This window comes from Hippopotamus amphibius, chromosome 7, assembly GCF_030028045.1.
Source record: "Hippopotamus amphibius kiboko isolate mHipAmp2 chromosome 7, mHipAmp2.hap2, whole genome shotgun sequence".
In the NCBI taxonomy this organism is placed as follows: domain Eukaryota; kingdom Metazoa; phylum Chordata; class Mammalia; order Artiodactyla; family Hippopotamidae; genus Hippopotamus; species Hippopotamus amphibius.
The window spans coordinates 48,452,365-48,471,179 of NC_080192.1; the positions used below are offsets into that span (position 1 = coordinate 48,452,365).

The following is an 18,815-nucleotide window of genomic DNA, read 5'->3' on the forward strand; positions in this document are numbered from 1 at the left end:
TTGGAACCATAAACACACCTTCCCGTTTTATGACGTCAAAAACTTGGGCCTGGCGAGGCGGCGACTCACGAATCCCAGCGGCACGCAGACCCATTGCTGCGCAGGACTCCGCAAACCAGGCGCCATCAAGCTCTCCTCCGGACGAAGCTCCCGCGGGGCCCCGCCCACCCAGGACCCGGGAGCCTCATTGGCCGGCCTTGGGCCCGCCGTCTCTGTCAGCCCCCGGGATTTGGCTCGGGAGGCGCGCGTTCTCCTTTCCAGCACTGATTGGTCAAATCTTAATGACGGCACGGGGTTCTCCGAGTCTCTATTGGTTCTTAGGCTGCAGAATGGGCGGAGAAAGGCAGAGCGACAGGGTTCAAGGGGGGAAACGCGGAGTGCGCCGGCGCGTAGTCGGGGACGCCGGGCCGAGGCTTTTGCTAGGGAACCTACTGTTGTCGCCCCGCCCCCCTCGGGGCCTTTTGTCCCGTTAACTGTCGGAGTGGCCGGGGCTCCAGCGCCAGGCGACATGCCGGTGCGCTTCAAGGTGAGGCCGGGGTCCCAGGACCTGAAGCCTGATGAGGGGAGCTGGGGCGGGGCGGGGCGGGGACAGGGCGCCGGAGCCTCACTGGCTTTCTGGGCCGCGCCCCTCGGCGCCGCTGAGCCTGTCAGCTCCCGATGCTTCCTGTCACCATCCCGGAGGATGCTCGTCTCTTTTATCTAGCCTCCTCTCCGCTCACACTCACCTCTGAGTTGCCGAGTGTCTGGTTTGAGTTGGATTTATTTGGGGCGGGGGGCGTGGGGAGAGCTCAGAGGCGTGTGGATGGAAGGCACTTTATAATGGGAACTACGGCGGCTTCAGATTGGGACGCCTGTGGACCACATCACAGCTTAGCATTTAACACCCTTTCCGTTTAAAACTTTAAAGTGTGTTATAACTTTTAAAGGCCTGAGACGTGGGACCCTGACAAGATAAAAACGGGGTATAAAAAAATACACATTCTTCACAATTGTGCATTTGTTTAAGATTTGTTCGTAGTTCCAGGTAGCTGGTAGCGGTCATGGTCAAGCACCCTTCAACATAACAGTTGACCACGGTGTTCCACAGGCCCTGTCTTCTGTTATCTTGACTTGTCTTCTTTGCATTCAGAATGGGAAGGAATTTGTCTCGTTTGTTTGTTTGGTTGGTTTTCTTTACAAAACTTCAAAAGGGATTAGGCATGATATATAATATTGGGTATTCGGTGAGAACTTCATTAGTTAGGACACTTATAGTGATGAGGATTTAGATTGTCACCCGTTATCAGACAAGACCTCAGGCTTTGGAATTAGCAAAAGGGTAGCCGCTCTGAGCCTCAGATTCCTAGTAGCATCTTCCTCACGTGGTTGTGAGGATTAAAGGATATGACACTATGAACTGCTTGGCACAGGGCTGGATAAATATTAGGAGTGATTATTAAGGAGCTCTTCTGTGTTTAATTATAAATCTTGTCTTTCAACTCTTTTTAGAGGTTCAGAAATGATTTTTACTGATGTCTACTTTAAAACAACTTTCATTAATTACATTTTACTCAAATTGTACTTTGCATTACAGGGGTTGAGTGAATATCAGAGAAACTTTCTGTGGAAGAAGTCATATTTGTCAGAGTCCTGTAATTCCTCAGTGGGGAGAAAGTACCCATGGGCTGGACTTAGATCAGATCAATTAGGTAAGTTGAAGAACTAGTAGTCATTATAACTTGAATAAACCTTGGGATTAAGCTTGCAAAATGGTTTATTAAAATTTTGTGAAGCATTGTTCAATTGGCCTGGTTGACTTATTGTTTAACAAATATTTATTGAGGGTTTACTGTAGGCCAAGACTATTCCCAGCTTCTAGGGATATAACCTTGAACCAGACAAAGACCCTTAACTGTGGAGGAAAACAGTAAACACGTAACTCAATAAATAAACCAGGGGATTTCAGGTTGTTATATAAAATTATAGGCTGGCGTGATAAGTAACTGGAATGAGTTATCTATCACGTGGGTTGGAGGGAATACACTTTAGAATCAATGGTCAGGAAAGGCTTTTTTGAGGTGATATTTGAGCTGAGACATGAAAGCCGAGAGTGGTTGAGTGTGGGGTGAAGTACTCCCAAGATCTTGAGGAATGGAAGCTTAGATAGATTAAATAGTTTGCCCAAGGTTCACAGCTCATAAGTGACAGAACCATGATTTGAAATCAAGTCTGTGTTTTTCAAAGCCTATGAGTTCAGAGGCCATGTTTTTGTCATCACACATGCCTCCTACCTGTATCCCAGGGAAGTCAGAACCCTCGGCCAAGGTTTCCCAGAGTGTGGTAGAGGGGGAAAGAGACAGACTGACTCCATTCAACGTGCTTTCTTAATTCTCCCTCACTAGAATATAAGATCTCTGAGAGCAAGGCTCTGTCTGTCTGCCTTCACCACCGTGTTCCTGCCCAGTACATGACACAGAGCCTTGGCATACTCTGGAACTTATTAAAACTCATTTTTGAATGAATGAATAAACCTGGGTTTGAATCCACACTTGCTGTGTGACTTTGGGCAAATTGGGCCTGTTTCACCAAGTGGGACTTGGGGAGCCCATTGCACAGGATTCCTGGGAGGAATGAAATGAGATGTTCCTGGTAAGGGCTAGGTGCATGTATATATAGATGAGTGTTTGGTTCCCAACCTGTGACATGTGTGAGAGTGCCAGCTGTGTAGTGTATAAAGTCCTCCAATCTTAGATGTTTTAAGCCAGGAAAAGAAAGGCTCACAAGTGGGGTGCCAACCCTGGGAAATTAATAAAATGAGGGTGTTTCCAGGATTAGATTTGGAGAACAAAGTGAAGAGTGGACTAGAGTGGGGGGTTCTTTTAGGATTCCTCTGAATTTTCAGGATCCTTTGCTCAGAGCCTGGCTCCAAAGACAGGGTGTCCCTGCATCTTTGGCAGGGTGATGCTCATAATCCTCTCCCAATGACCAGAAATTCCACAAATCTGAGGCTCCATTGGATTAAGAATCCCAACATAAATCTCTCAAAATGTAGCTGGCCCACTGAGGGCCTCCAGGAATGTTAAGACATGGGGAACTGATTAACCACATAGTTGTCCCCCCTGTAACATTTTAGCTTAGATCAGCTACATTTGAGGGTGGAGTGATGAAGTGAGACCGTGGGAGCAGAGCCACTTTGGAGTATGGTACTTTATGAGGAAGGAATGGTTTAGTGGGAGGCCTGTTAACAGGGAGGTAAGGGGGAGGGGCGGAGTGAGAACTCCAGGTTGCTTAGAAAGGGAGGTGGGAGGCTAACAAGGAATAGCAGCTGTGTTACCTAAGACTGGCTGGACATTCAGTGTTTATTTTTCCTCATAGTGTATTTTCCGTGGTGCTGGGAGACAAGGGCAGACCACTTGGGAATCTTCCCTTTTCATTTTGCTCTTTTTCCACCAGCCCCATTCTGTGTTAAAGAGAGAAGTCTAGGGCTGTGGTCTTCAAGCTTTTTTGCTTTCATACCCACTAAAAGAATTTAGAAAGTCTATCTCTCTTCACATTTTAAAGCTGATGTTTAATTTGTTTAATCAAAAGCATAATGAATAGTTTCAAAGGATATGATTTCTAGCATATCAGATATTGTGTATATGTTTTACATGTATTTTGTTAAAACTTTGGAGCTGCCAGTTTAGCTCAATTTATGGTAAATGTTCATCATTTAATTGGTAAAGTCAGTCCTCATTGGAAAACTAATCATGTAAATTAGAATTATTTTATATGAGAAAAAAGTCTAACTTTATTTTTTGGTTCACATAAATGTGTTAATATGCATATATGCATTTCACATAATGACCATCTTATACTTGAATTTTAATTCTAAGATGGGTAGATGGAAAACATGTGGTGCTGGATAAAATAAGGCACTGTTCCTTTGTTATTTCTAATCTCTGCCTTAATTGCTTTGCTGTCAAATATTCTCCCTCAGGAGTTGTGCTTTCTTGAATTGTTCCTTTGTTTGTCCTCCCCAACTGTGACAATTTTTTTATTCCATAGAATAAAAGAGAGGCGTGTCTTTCTTTTGTGAAGTGGGAAAAGGGTGATTATGAAAGGAGAGGTGAAAAAGGAAACTATAGATGGCAGATGCGGCCCTTAGGCAGAGCATTGTCAGGAAGTAGCATATATGAAAGTTAGGATCTGGAAAGTGATTCCCTTAAGCTGCCCATTTCTGCTACACCCATCCCCCCCGCCCAAGGTCTTTATGTGCTTCCAGACATATATGCACCCGGTTTGAAGACCATGGTCTAAGGGAGACTTTTTAAGGGTGGGGGCCGTGGGTTTCATGGCCAAAACATGCATGATAAAGGCTATAAAGAGCTCTGGTTTTACCTAATGCCAGATTGTCCACCTTCCCTTCCTTTCCAGTCTTAATCTTTCTTCTCCACCCTGCACCGTCTTCTTTCTTTTTAAAGAATGGCTCCAAACTAGGGCAGTATCTCAGTGACTGTCATTCCACAGAGGTCCTCTTACCTGGGTAGAAGGATAAGGTTTTTGGACATTTGCTTGCCAGACAGAAATATAGAGAAATAGTATCTTAGCTTTTGTTAAAAGGATTCATTCTCTTTATTTCTCAGGAACTCAAGGCAAATGTAGAACTAAGACCCAGCATGATGACATCTCATCCCTTCTCATCTTGGTTTGCTGTACATAAGAGAAGCTTTGTGAAAAGTTCCAAATTTTGACAGTACCAGGGCCCATTGTTCTGTTAAGTAGCACAGGAAAGTAATTAGAAACGGAGGCAACACATTCCACCTGGCTTACCAGGTCCATCACATTGCGATTCTAGTGACTTGTGTTAGGATAACTCGAACACTGTGACCCCAATTTAAAATTATGGTCAAACTTTTAATATTTCTTTAAAGCAAAATTAAAGATTTTATGTTGAAAAACTGTACTTTTTTTTATCCTGTAACTGGCAGGATATTGTGTATCTCAATTGAATTTTAAATTCCATTTCTCCTCTTATACATGTGATTAAAAGTTGTCTTTGTAACTTTATGCTTTGGTATCTGCTATTTTTGTATATTGTATTTGTAGGAATCATAAAAGAGCCAAGTTTTATTTCAAAAAGAAGAGTCCCTCACCATGACCCACAGATTTCAAAATCTCTTGAGTGGAATGGAGCTACCTCAGAGAACAATGTGGTTGTATCACCAGAACCTGAAGCCCCCAGAACATCAGAATCACAGGAAGCAGAACAAAAAGATGTTAACCAAGAAAGAGTTCTTGCACTAGAAGCCTCCAGGGTTCCCAAGAGAACCAGATCTCACTCTGCAGACTCCAGAGCTGAAGGGGCTTCAGATATTGTAGAAGATAAAGAGGATGTAGTAGTAAATCATGTACCAGTTAATGAAAATGTGGAGCCGGAACAGTCTACCAAGCTTCTTTCAGAAAACGTAGATGATGGGGTCAGTATATTCACTGTATTTCTTTTCAAAAAGCATAGAATTCTTTGTAAATTTCATCATCATTTCAGTAATATTACATTTTGTGCTTACAATTTTCCATTGTTTTGTTGTCTGATGTCTGTAGAATAGTTGATAAGAGGATGTTGACTTTAGTTATTATGAGTTCTATTCTTAATAGTTGCCATTTTATACTGGTTATACTAAGATATCCCTTCATTGGGTGAACAGCCTGCCTCTGGGTTTTATTTATCGTATTTCAGCACCTGAGTCCTAAGGGACAGATCAAGTTGAGCCAGAGAAAGGGAGTAGGCCATTACCTCTGGCAGGGATGGTAAGCTGACTTATACTTAAGCCCTTTTCAATCTCTTATTGTGTACTAGCAGAAAAAACAGAGTCTCAGTTGACAAAATGCAAAAGAGAGGAGGGGTCTGGCTGGATCTCAAAGATCTTGCAGTTCTGCTCTCTTATGTCACAGCTGCCTGGGGCAGGTCCTTGTGAGCACATAAGCAGAGGGACCCGTGCAGACACGTTACTGCTTCCCACATTTTTCTGCACTTTACTGCTTCCTCCCCATTTCACGTCCACTGCTGACTGGAACACGGAGAGGCATTTAGAAGTGTTGGAAAACCAGGGGGCACAGGGGAATCAAGGAAGGTGACATGTAAGTCTGGTGGGCAGAGGAAGGGGTGTCCCAAAAGCAAGGTGTGGATGAGGTAACGTGCTGTTGTTTCTTAGTAACATTCAGTTATGCATAATTGGTAGGAAGGGACTGAGAAATATTATCTACACTTGATCTTAGCCAAAAGGCCAAGAAGAGATGAGAGGAATGTTATCTTTTGCTGGGATGCATGATAATTCCTTGACAGTATTAAGAAAGGAATTTTAAAGAGTTTGAAATTTAAAAGGAAGATTAACAATTGAAGAAAGATTTCTGTATGACGATGTGCATATAGTTAACAATACTGTACTATTCACTTAAAAATTTGTCCAGAGGGTAGATTTTTATGTTCTATGTTTTTTGTTACAATAAAAAGTTTGAATAGAAATTTTTAATGACTTTGAGTGGGATTTTTTTCTCTCTAACAGTTGGATAGACTTCTGAGGAAAAAAGCTGGATTGACTGTTGTTCCTTCACATAATGTCTTGAGAAATTCTGAATATCAAAGGCAGTTTGTTTGGAAGACCCCTAAAGAAACTGCTCCAGCTTTTGCAGCCAATCAGGTAGTTTAATGGATGCAATACATTTTTGAGTATCATCGTCTAATCTAGTGCTGCAGATTTACATAGAACTAAAAACTGAAAGAAATTAGATACTTAAGTAGGCCTGGAGGTAGGTTCTAGAAAAGTGAAAATGAGAGTTTGACTAAAATCGTCCTATTACTTTTGATTTATAGCAGTAATATTATACTGTCCTAGGCTACTGATGATCATTGTTGCCAGACCCATCACATATACTAAATATGAGACAGGGTAATGAAAACTTGAGGACTGGTAAGTTTTTGCATGCTGTGAATTTTTTTTATTTATTAAAAAAGTTGTTAAATTGATTTTATTCTGAAATGTTGAATTTTGTTGACTAATATATTGCATGTTTTCTGTCTTCTGAGAAAGGCATAACTGCTTTAGATATTTATTTTAATAAGTACAAAATAGGTTGAAAGTGATGCAAGGTATATAATTTTGTCCTATCAAATGAGCAGTGATAGGAATTGTCAGTTTAACTATATTTATAAATTCAAAAGCTATCATGGTAACTAAATGTGATATTACGTTTCATTAAATCCTCGCACAATTTCAGTATTAGACTACCATTACTAATATATACTCTGTTGTTTTACTACTATAATTCTCTAGACAGTTCTTAGCTCTTAACTCTCATTTATGTTCTTAACCATACTCCTAGGCTTAAGCAGGAAATACTTCAATTTAGAATATTTCCAGAGGCTCATGACAGCTTAGTCTTTTTTTTTCTCACTCACCTGTATACTTTATACACCCCTAAGGACTGAGAGAATAATTAGATTCAGCAAGACAATAACATTTCATCTTTCACTAAGATAAAACCAGCGTTATCCTACAAATTGTAGCAGCTTTAGGCTTACTTAATGGTCATTCAGTTTTTAAAAAACTGAAATTTATATAGCATTTTAGGAAGACATAAAATAACATAAAGCAATACATATCCTTTATAAACCTAGTGAATAGAATCAGTACTTCTTTTGCTGGTTCACAAGGGTTCTTGGATACAAAGTGTACCTATAAAATTACAGCCTGAAAATTGCGGTTGTTTAATTTCTGTAGAATATCTTACCTTTAAGCTAGAGGTGATTCAAATCAAAGCCCTATCGACAACTTCTACGTAGTTCAGTGAAAGCATTTTGTAGAAATGTTCTTTTTATAGTACCAGAAGTGTAATATAAAATAAATTGCTAGCAATACCTTCACTACTAGCTTTATTGCTTTTATTAGGGTTTCAGAGAACTTTTTTTGGAAGCAAATGCTCTTTGTTAGTTGAAAGCATATCGGTTTCAGTGTGGATTGAAGAGCTCTGTGACAGAAACTTTCAATGTTTGTTAATAGGGAGCCTCTAAAGGAGCTCTTTGGTTCTATTTTATCAGACACCTGTTTCCTGAGAGGATGTCTTATATTAATATGCAAAGCAGTCACAACAATTTTTGGCGGAAGAGTCCTTGAGGTTATACTGTACTTAAAAAGATACACTGTTTGGTTGGGACCTGTATGAAGGTGTATTATTCAGTGTTGTGAAGCAATAATATACCTTATTTAAACTCCATATCTTTTCCATTTGATTTCTTTGTAACCAGTGGTAATATACCATGAAATAGAAACCATATTATGAAATATTAAGCAGAAAGAAAACATTTAAAAATAGAAACATGATAATTACCTCACCTTTTCCTTGTCTTAAGCTAAAAATAAGCAAAGGAAAAAACCTGAACAAATGCGTATGTCAGATATTCAGAATGTCAAGAATTTTTCATTGTTGCAGGAAGAAAAAACTCATGTCAAGGAGGAAAAAAACTTGTAGAGCTGACAACAGAGTTGCCTTGTAAAGCTAGTGTGTATTTTCACATTATTAAAATATGCCTGTTTTACTTATCTCATTGCCAAACTAATAAGAGAGGGGTAGGGAACTTTGGGGAGAAAAAGATATGGTTCCTTATTTCTTTTGGCTTAAGCATTGTATTGATTACAATAACTATTATTCAGAACATAGTAATGAGTATAGAAAGTTGACCTTTGAATTTGTTCTCCAGCTTTATTGAGGTCTAATTGACAAAAATTATGTATTTATGATGTACAATATGAAGTTTTGACATATGTATTCATTCCGAAATGATTACCACAATCAAGCTAATTGGCACATCTGTCACCTCACTTAGTTACCATTTTTTTGTGTGTGGTGACAATATTTAAGATCTATCCTTTTAGCAAATTTTAAGCACACAATACAGCATTATTAACTATATTCATGCTGTACCTCAGATCTCCATAACTTATTTATCCTGCATAATTGAAACTTTGTACTCTTTGACCAACATCTCCCCATTTCCCCCACCCCCTAGTTCCTGGCAACCACCAATTTTCTGCTTCTGTGAGTTCCTTTAGATTCCACATATAAGTGGGATCATATCATGTAGTATTCATCCTTCTGTGCCTGCCTTATTTCACTAAGCATATGTTCTCCAGGTTCATCCATATTGTTGCAAGTGAGAGGATTTTTTTTTAAGGCTGAATAATATTCCATTTTCTTTATCCATTCATCTGTCTATGGACACTTAGATTGATTCTATATCTTGGCTACTGTGAATAATGCTATAGTGAACATGGGAGTGTAGGTATCTTTTGAGATACTGATTTCATTTCCCTTGGATATATACCTAGAAGTGGAGTTGCTGGATCAGATGGTGGTTCTATTTTGAATTTTTTGAGGACCCTCCATACAGCTTTCCATAATGGCCTTATCAATTTACATTCCTACCAACAGTGGACAGGGATTCCCTTTTCTCTACATCCTTGCTAACACTTTTTATTTGTATAATTTGTATTTTGATGCAAATTTTGTATTTTGATAATAGCCATTCTAACGTGCCAGGTGAAATCTCACTGATGTTATTTATTCTTTGATGATTAGTGATGTTGAGCACCTCTTTGTGTCCCCGTTGGCCATTTGTATGTCTTCTTTGGAAAAAAGTTCCTTTGCCCATTTTTAATCAGGTTGTTTTTTTCTTTTTTTAAATAAATTTATTTTTATAATTAATTAATTTATTGGCTGTGTTGGGTCTTCATTGCTGCATATGGGCTTTCTCTAGTTGCGGTGAGTGGGGGCTACTCTTCGTTGTGATGCACAGGCTTCTCACTGCCATGGCTTCTCAAGTTGTGGAACACGGGCTCTAGGTGCGTGGGCTTCTGTAGCTGCAGCACATGGACTCAATAGTTGTGCCTCACAGGCTCTAAAGCACAGGCTCAATAGTTGTGGTGCATGGGCTTAGTTGCTCCGCAGCATGTGTAATCTTCCTGGAGCAGGGATCAAACCCGTGTCCCCTGCATTGGCAGGCGGATTCTTAACCACTGCGCCACCTAGGAAGTCCCAGATTGTTTTTTTTTCTATTGAGTTTTATGAGTTCTATGTTATTCTGAATATTAACTCTTTACCAGATATATGATTTGCAAATATTTTTTCCCATCCCATAGGTTGCATTTTCATTTTGTTGATGGTTTCCTTTGCTGTACGGAAGTGTCTTGGTTTGATGTAGTCCCACTTGTTTATTTTTGCTTTGTTTGCCTTTGTTTTTGGTATCAAATCCAAAACACCATCATCAAGACCCATGCCAAGGAGCTTAGCCTGTGTTTTCCTCTAGGAGTTTTATGGTTTCAGGGCTTATGTTGAAGTCTTTAATCCATTTTGAGTTACTTTTTATGTATGGCATAAGACAATGGTCCATTTTCATTCTTTTGTGTGTAGCTGTCCAGTTTTCTCAACACCATTTATTAGAGACCTTTTCTCCATTGTATATTCTTGGCTCCTTTGTCATAAATTAATTGACCATATATGTGTGAGCTTATTTCTGGACTCCTTATTCTGTTCCATTGATCTATATGTCTTTGCTCATTTTTTAACTGGGTTGTTTTCTTGCTATTGAGTCGAGTTCCTTAAATATATTAAATATTGACCCCTTATGAGATGTATACAGATATTTTCTCCCACTGAATAGGTTGTCTCTTCACTGTTGATTGCTTTCTGCACTGAAGTTTTTTTAGTTTGATGCAATCCCATTTGTCTATTTTTGCTCTTGTTGCAATGGATATTAATTAGACATGTGAAGTGAAATTACAGTCATATATAATTTTCCCTTTTTTGTATCCTGTGATTCAACTTTATGTGTGAAATTTTTTATTAAGCAACTGAAGTTCTGTACATTTAACAAAAAACTAAACTAAAGTAATTTTTGTTTTAAGGTTTTCCACAATAAAAGCAACTTTGTTCCACAATTCAAAGGTAACTCAGTCATCCATGAAACTGAATACAAAAGAAATTTTAAGGGTTTATCTCCAGTGAAAGAACCAAAATTAAGAAATCATTTGAAGGAGAAGGGAAATTTTGCAACAATATCTCCTGAAAAGAAGGTATTTGTCAATTCTTTAAACAAAATACAATCCTCATGATTTGAAACGCTACACATTTTCTTTTACTTACCACCATTTTGAACTTTACAAATTTACTTTTACTTAACACCATTTGAGATTTTGTTTTTAGCTAGTTCACTAATTTGTTTATTTATTCCCTAAATGTCAAATGTTCCTTGAGCGCTTGGTAGAAACCAGGCACCAGGTGGGTACTGAGAATACAATGATAACCACACTAAGCCCTAAACGGTTCTTGGGTCAGTGGGGAGACAGATGTAAATAATTAAGTATAATACAGTGTGACAAATGCTAGCAGTACAGCAGGTAAGTCTGCTATGTCTAATATCAAATGATTGGCCTAACAGTAATGTGAGCTCAGGGGTTACAGTGGTGACAGAAACACATACTTTAAATTAAATAGTGAAAATCAGACAGAAATACACATACACACATGTATTTTTTTTTATTTTTATTTTTTTATTTTTTGGCGCACGGGCTTAGTTGCTCTGCGGCATGTGGGATCTTCCTGGAGCTGGGATTGAACCCGTGTCCTCTGCATTGGCAGGCGGATTCTTAACCACTGCGCCACCTAGGAAGCCCCACACATGTATTTTAAACCATAGCTTTAGTATGCCAAATTATAGTCAGCATAATTCACATGATTTACCTTGGTATATACAGACACCTACTTCTCTGTGTGAAATTACAGCTGTTTGGGTTACAGCATCAGGTTAAAATTATTGTAAATTATAGGTATATCAGGGATAAGTCCTATTTTTTAATCTCCTGGAATGTCATACCTGATATTTTATGGGTGCTAAGAATAAAAATTATATGACTAAAAGTAAAATGATTTATATATATACATAAATATACATATATAAAGATTATGTATGTATATATAGATCATACATATGTATTATATATGATGTATATGTATAATTCTCTCTATATATATGTTCTTGAAGAGAAAAAAGAATTGTTATTCAGTAAAGCAGTGTGCTAACTTATTCATCGAGACCTTCCATTAATTACTGTAACAATTAAATGTAAACTTAGAATATCAAGGGAAAATGTAAGACCAATGTTCAATAGGTGTTTATTATCAAGTTTCTTTATTTAGATGTTTGTTAATTAAAATTTTTTCCTAGCCAAGTATCTAAAATTTTTATTGTTAGAAAATGAAACCATTTCCTGAGTTATATACTTCAGGAAACTAACCAGATATACTAGTTTCAAAACTTGCTTGTTGATTTCTTATGATTTCTGTGTTATCTTTAGTAGTTAAAGCTTACTTTTTTCTTTTTTACATTTTTTTATTTTTGGGGGGGGTACACCAAGTTCAATCATCTGTTTTTATACACATATCCCCGTATTCACTCCCTCCCTTGACTCCCCCCCCACCCTCCCCGTCCCAGTCCTCTAAGGCATCTTCCATCCTTGAGTTGAACTCCCTTTGTTACACAACAACTTCCCACTGGCTATCTATTTTACAGTTGGTAGTATATATATGTCTGTGCTACTCTCTCGCTTCGTCTCAGCTTACTTTTAAAAACAGAATTGTAACTCAGTATCCAAGTATACTTTATAATATCCGTGTCTTCACTTTAATGTATAACATAAATTGAGCATAAAAAGTTTAAATTGTTTTCATTTTAGTATAATAAAACAGATGATCCTTTAAAATTAGAAGCAAAGATGGAATCAAAAGACTCAAACCAGCCTAAAAAGAAACTTGGTCCTTGGAGACATCAGAGGCTTGGGTATGTATTTTGTAAGAAAAACATCATGGTATTTATATGACCAACATGGTGAAATATTTACTCTCATTTCATCTCTGCTAGGAAGGTGAATTCTGAATATAGAGCAAAATTTCTGAGCCCAGCCCAGTATTTATATAAAGCTGGGACTTGGACATGTGTGAAGGAAAACATACCAAATCAGGTAAGTATATAAGCTCAGTAAGCCCGCATGTTCTTTGATACGATACCATTTTAATTTCACAATAGTTTCACCTAGTAATAGAGACTACAATATGAAGATGTTATGATGCAGTAATAGCACTGAAAGTATCAGGAACTTAAAATTGTATGTATGAGGATATAATTTATCAGTGCTTTTACTCTTTTTAAAATACTAACTAGCTCCTTAGAGATTACTATTTATTATTATAAGTTCTTTAAAGTTAAAAATTTTTAAGATCAAATATTTATGTCCATGAAGTCAGTTTATAGAGTAGTAGCATTATAGATTTGATTATTTTATAACCTTCAAATCTCTACTCTTTCAATTGAAGATTGATTAGCTTTTCAAGATTAGTTTGTCTGACTGGCACCCACTGTTAGCATGTACTACTGTAGTCTACAGGTGCAAGGAAGGAGTGGCCCATGCTGATAGAGGTTTGAGTTCTAGTGTTGGAATATCCGGACATATGGGAGAAATTCTGAGGATCCTAAAGAAAGGTTGGAAGAAAAGGATAATTCTAGAATTGGTGAGTGCTAGTTTAGTACTAGCTTCTTATAGCCAAAGGATAAACGGTGGAACTTTTTTGGTTATTGTATAGTTAGCACCTTTTAAGCTACATTTTGATGGTTTGCTCCCATTTCTAACATTTTAGATTAGACATAAAGAGAGGAGTAATTAAGATGGGGGAATGAATCTTATTTAGCTCTATACTTGAAACTATGGCTAACAATTATGTGTAATCAGCCTCTGGCACTTTGAACTTCTGGCTCTTGGCTCTGGCAGCCCCCAGACCCATGTTCTGGTGACTCCTGTGCCCTGAATGTTGTTTTAGGAGGTTACTTGACTCCGTCCACCATGGCTGCTCTTGGTGCTCTCTCCTTCCCTATTTGAAGATGGCTCAGAGGCAGTATTAGCAGAGTAAAAGGAGAAGCCTGAAGCTGTCCCAGATATTGGGTTGGCCAAAAAGTTCGTTTGGGTTTTTCCATAAGATGGTTCAGAAAAACTCAAACAAACTTTTTGGCTAACCCAATACTGGGGGCAAAATTTCTGTATTTACCCTGGGGAAATGAAGTTAAAAATGAGAGCACTGAAAGCAGTTGTGACGGAAGAAAGGAATCGAGTCAGCTGAATTCTTGAGCAGTTTCTGACTGTTGCAGACCTTGGCAAGGAGCTCTGTGCCTGAGAAGTCTGATGGGGAATGAGGGAAACCCCAGGCAAAGGCAGGAACAGAGTGTGGCCATAGAGAGCATGTGTGTCCAGTTGATAGGTGTCAGCCACTGCCCTGTCATGTTCAGGTACTTCACTAGGTTGGGTTTATGAGAAGCTCCTTATTTTGGAAAGATTCTCTCTTAGTCTGAGACTTCTTTGAACTAAGATGAGTTGGTATTTAGGCCTCCGATCTAAACATTTAATGGACTCAGAGGATTGTTATGTCTGAAGTTGTGATAATGTGACAGTCCTTATCCTGCCCTTATGAAAGAGAACATTTTTTTTTTTGTTGTTAAGATCTATCTTTAAGATTTCCTATTACAATATCTTGGTAATGTGACTTTTCCGGGGTTTATTAATTGCTATTGGTGGTTGAAAATGTTTAAATTAGTGGAATAGTTTGCCTTAACTTCATGGTCAAAATCATTCAAAAAACTAAGTGGAGTTAGAAAAGAATAAGAACAGTTAGCTATGAGGTTAGCGATTACTGATGGTGATGACAGTTTTAGTTGATCAGGTCATGGACATTTAACATGGGCTATATTTTACTTAAATCTTACATTTTTTTCCCATGGAAGATACTTCCCTGTATGTGGCTGATTTTAAGGTACCTACATATAAGTTGTGCCCTCATTTTCCTACCCCTAACATTTCATGGAATATTAGTCACAGTCTTCAAATGCACTTGGACATCAGTGGATTTTTTATCACTAGAATATTAACGCACTTTGAGTCATGTTACAGTTTTCTAGTCCATGTATCATCTTCATTTCCCTCTTTCTTCTTTGAGATATTGTACTTCTTTAATCTATTTATAGTCTAGTCACTAGATATTTTATCTTGTGTCCTGAGTTCCTCTTCACATAGCATTAGGGTAGTTGGTTTTATTTGTCCAGTGGTTGTATATTTGTTCTCTCTGTGCTACAACTAGGCACTATTCCTCTTTAAAATGCTCGCTTGAAGGTTGTTTTTTAATAATAACCAACAACTGCAATTGTTAAGTCCCATCCTCAGAATAACTACTGGATCTGTGTTAAATGTCTCTTTTTCCTGATTGTTAGATAGTCTTCTAATTATCCCAACTACATTGGTTAAGATAATTTTTTTCTAATGTGTCTTCCAGAAATAGGACTTTTTTCAAGATGGAGTGCACATTGAGACATTCTGTAATTTGACAGACATTGTAAGGACTTTTAGTTATAAGATAACTATTTTCAGGGGATGATTTTGGGGAAAAGGAGTGTTTTATGAGTTTGAATTTTTTGCATATAAATTTTTTTAGTTTTTTTATTTTTTAAGCTCTTTATTGGAATATAATTGCTTTACACTCTTGTACCAGCTTTTGAGGTACACCAAAGTGAATCAGCTGTATTTATACACATATCCCCTCCCTCCCGCAACTCCCCCCTACCCTCCCCGTCCCAGCCCTCCAAGGCATCACCCATCATCCAGTTGATCTCCCTTTGTTATACAGCAACTTCCCACTAGCTATCTGTTTTACAGTTGGTAGTATATAGATGTCTATGCTGTTCTCTCACTTCGTCCCATCTTACCCTTTGCCCCCCGACCCGCAAACCCTGTGTCCTCCAGTCCATTTTCTACATCTGCATCCTTATTCTTGTCATGTCACTGGGTTCATCAGTACCTTTTTTTTTTTTTTTTTTTTAGATTCCGTATATATGAGTTAGCATACAATATTTGTTTTTCTCTTTCTGGCTGGCTTCACTCTGTATGACAGACTCAAGGTCTATCCACCTCATTACATATAGCTCCATTTCATTCCTTTTTATGGCTGAGTAATATTCTGTTGCATATATGTGCCACATCTTCTTTATCCATTCATCTGTTGACGGACATTTAGGTTGCTTCCGTGTCTTGGCTATTGTAAATAGTGCTGCAATGAACATTACAGTACATGTTTCTTTTTGGATTATGGTTTTCTCTGGGTATATGCCTAGGAGTGGGATTACTGGGTCATATGGTAGTTCTATTTTTAGTTTTTTGAGGAACTTCCAAACTGTTTTCCATAGTGGCTGTACCAACTTACATTCCCACCAACAGTGCAGGAAAGTTCCCTTTTCTCCACACCCTCTCCAACATTTATTGTTTCTAGATGTTTTGATGATGGCCATTCTGACAGGTGTGAGGTGATACCTCATTGTGGCTTTGACTTGCATTTCTCTGATTAGTGATGTTGAGCATCTTTTCATGTGTTTGTTAGCCATCGGTATGTCTTCTTTGGAGAAATGTCTACTTAGGTCTTCTGCCCATTTTTGGATTGGGTTATTTGCTTTTTTGGTATTAAGCTGCATGAGCTGCTTGTCTATTTTGGAGATTAATTCTTTGTCCGTTGTTTCATTGGCAAGTATTTTCTCCCATTCTGAGGGTTGCCTTCTTATCTTGTTTATGGTTTCTTTCACTGTGTAAAAGCTTTTAAGTTTCATGAGGTCCCATTTGTTTATTCTTGATTTTATTTCCATGATTCTAGGAGGTGGGTCCAAAAGGATCTTGCTTTGATGGATGTCATAGAGTGTTCTGCCTATGTTTTCCTCTAGGAGTTATATAGTATCTGGCCTTCCATTTAGGTCTTTAATCCATTTGGAGTTTATTTTTGTGTATGGTGTTAGGAAGTGTTCTAATTTCATTCTTTTACATGTTGCTGTCCAATTTTCCCAGCACCACTTATTGAAGAGGCTTTCTTCCATTGTATATTCTTGCCTCCTTTGTCAAAGATAAGGTGTCCATATGTGCTTGGGTTTACCTGTGAGTTCTCTATTCTATTCCATTGATCTTCCTTTCTGTTTTTGTGCCAGTACCATACTGTCTTGATCACTGTGATCTTGCAGTATAGTTTGAAGTCAGGAAGCCTAATTCCACCAACTCCATCTTTCATTCTCAAGATTGCTTTGACTATTCAGGGTCTTTCGCGTTTCCATACAAATCGTAAGATTTCTTGCTCTAGTTCTGTGAAAAATGCCGTTGGTAATTTGATAGGAATTGCATTGAATCTGTAAATTGTTTTGGGTAGTACAATCATTTTCACAATGTTGATTCTTCCAATCCAAGAACATGGTATGTGCCTCCATCTGTTTGTATCGTCTTTGATTTCTTTCATCAGTGTCTTATAGTTTTCTGCGTACAGGTCTTTTGCCTCCTTAGGCAGGTTTATTCCTAGGTATTGTATTCTTTTTGTTGCAGTGGTAAATGGGAGAGTTTCCTTAATTTGTCTTTCTGCTCTTTCGTTGTTAGTGTATAGGAATGCGAGACATTTATGAGCATTAATTTTGTATCTTGCTACTTTACTAAATTCACTGATTAGTGCTAGCAGTTTTCTGGTAGAATCTTTAGGGTTTTCTATGTATAATATCACGTCATCTGCAAAGAGTAACAATTTGACTTCTTTTCCAATTTGGATTCCTTCTATTTCATTTTCTTCTCTGATTGCTGTGGCTAAGACTTCCAAAACTATGTTGAATAATAATGGTGAGAATGGGCACCCTTGTCTTGTTCCTGTTCTTAGAGGGAATGCTTTCAGTTTTTCACCATTTAGAATGATGTTGACTGTTGGTTTGTCACGTATGGCTTTTATTATGTTGAAGTAATTTCCCTCTATGCCCATTTTCTAGAGAGTTTTTATTGTAAATGGATATTGAATTTTGTCAAAAGTTTTTTTCATATCTGTTGAGATGATCATATGGTTTTTATCCTTCAATTTGTTGATATGATGTATCACATTGATTGAGTTCCGTATATTGAAGAATCCTTGCATCCCAGGGATAAACCCCACTTGATCATGGTGTATGATTTTTTTAATGTGCTGTTGGATTCTGTTAGCTAGTATTTTGTTGAGGATTTTTGTGTCTATATTCATCAGTGATATTGGCCTGTAGTGTTCTTTTTTTGTGACATCTTTGCCTGGTTTTGGTATCAGGGTGATGGTAGCCTCGTAGAATGAGTTTGGGAGTGTTCCTCCTTCTGCTATATTTTGGAAGAGTTTGAGAAGGATAGGTGTTAGCTCTTCTCTAAATGTTTGGTAGAATTTGCCTGTGAATCCATCTGGCCCTGGGCTTTTGTTTGTTGGGAGATTTTTAATCACAGTCTGAATTTCAGTGCTTGTGATTGATCTGTTCATATTTTCTATTTCTTCTGGTTCAGTCTTGGAAGATTGTGCTTTTCTAAGAATTTATCCATTTCTTCCAGGTTATCCAATTTATTGGCATGTAGTTGATTGTAGCAGTCTCTCCTGATCTTTTGTATTTCTGTGGTGTCAGTTGTTACTTCTCCTTTTTCATTTCTAATTCTGTTGATTTGCATCTTCTCCCTTTGTTTCCTGATGAGTCTGGCTAATGGTTTACCAATTTTGTTTATCTTCTCAAAGAACCAGCTTTTAGTTTCATTGATCTTTGCTATTGTTTCCTTTCTTTCTTTTTCATTCATTTCTGATCTGATCATTATGATTTCTTTCCTTCTGCTCACTTTGGGGTTTCTTTGTTCTTCTTTCTCTAGTTGTTTTAGGTGTAAGTTTAGGTTGTTTATTTGATATTTTTCTTGTTT

General features: G+C 37.9%; 1 protein-coding gene across 4 annotated transcripts in view; it reads left to right on the top strand.

The window, feature by feature from the left end:
- The first annotated feature begins 401 nt into the window (after positions 1 to 401).
- The window catches only part of MDM1 (Mdm1 nuclear protein), a 42,193-nt gene continuing 23,779 nt past the window's right edge, over positions 402 to 18,815 (top strand). For 2 of the 4 annotated variants that reach the window (XM_057743276.1, XM_057743277.1), the window contains exons 1-7: positions 402 to 526; positions 1,574 to 1,688; positions 5,068 to 5,438; positions 6,525 to 6,659; positions 10,920 to 11,087; positions 12,747 to 12,850; positions 12,932 to 13,031. In XM_057743276.1, coding sequence (XP_057599259.1) covers positions 509 to 526; positions 1,574 to 1,688; positions 5,068 to 5,438; positions 6,525 to 6,659; positions 10,920 to 11,087; positions 12,747 to 12,850; positions 12,932 to 13,031 — 1,011 coding nt within the window. In that variant the 5' untranslated portion in view covers positions 402 to 508. Of the gene's footprint in view, positions 527 to 1,573; positions 1,689 to 4,604; positions 4,843 to 5,067; positions 5,439 to 6,524; positions 6,660 to 6,859; positions 6,930 to 10,919; positions 11,088 to 12,746; positions 12,851 to 12,931; positions 13,032 to 18,815 lie in introns of those variants that run through there. The other 2 variants (XM_057743278.1, XM_057743279.1) reach the window with 2 other exon arrangements.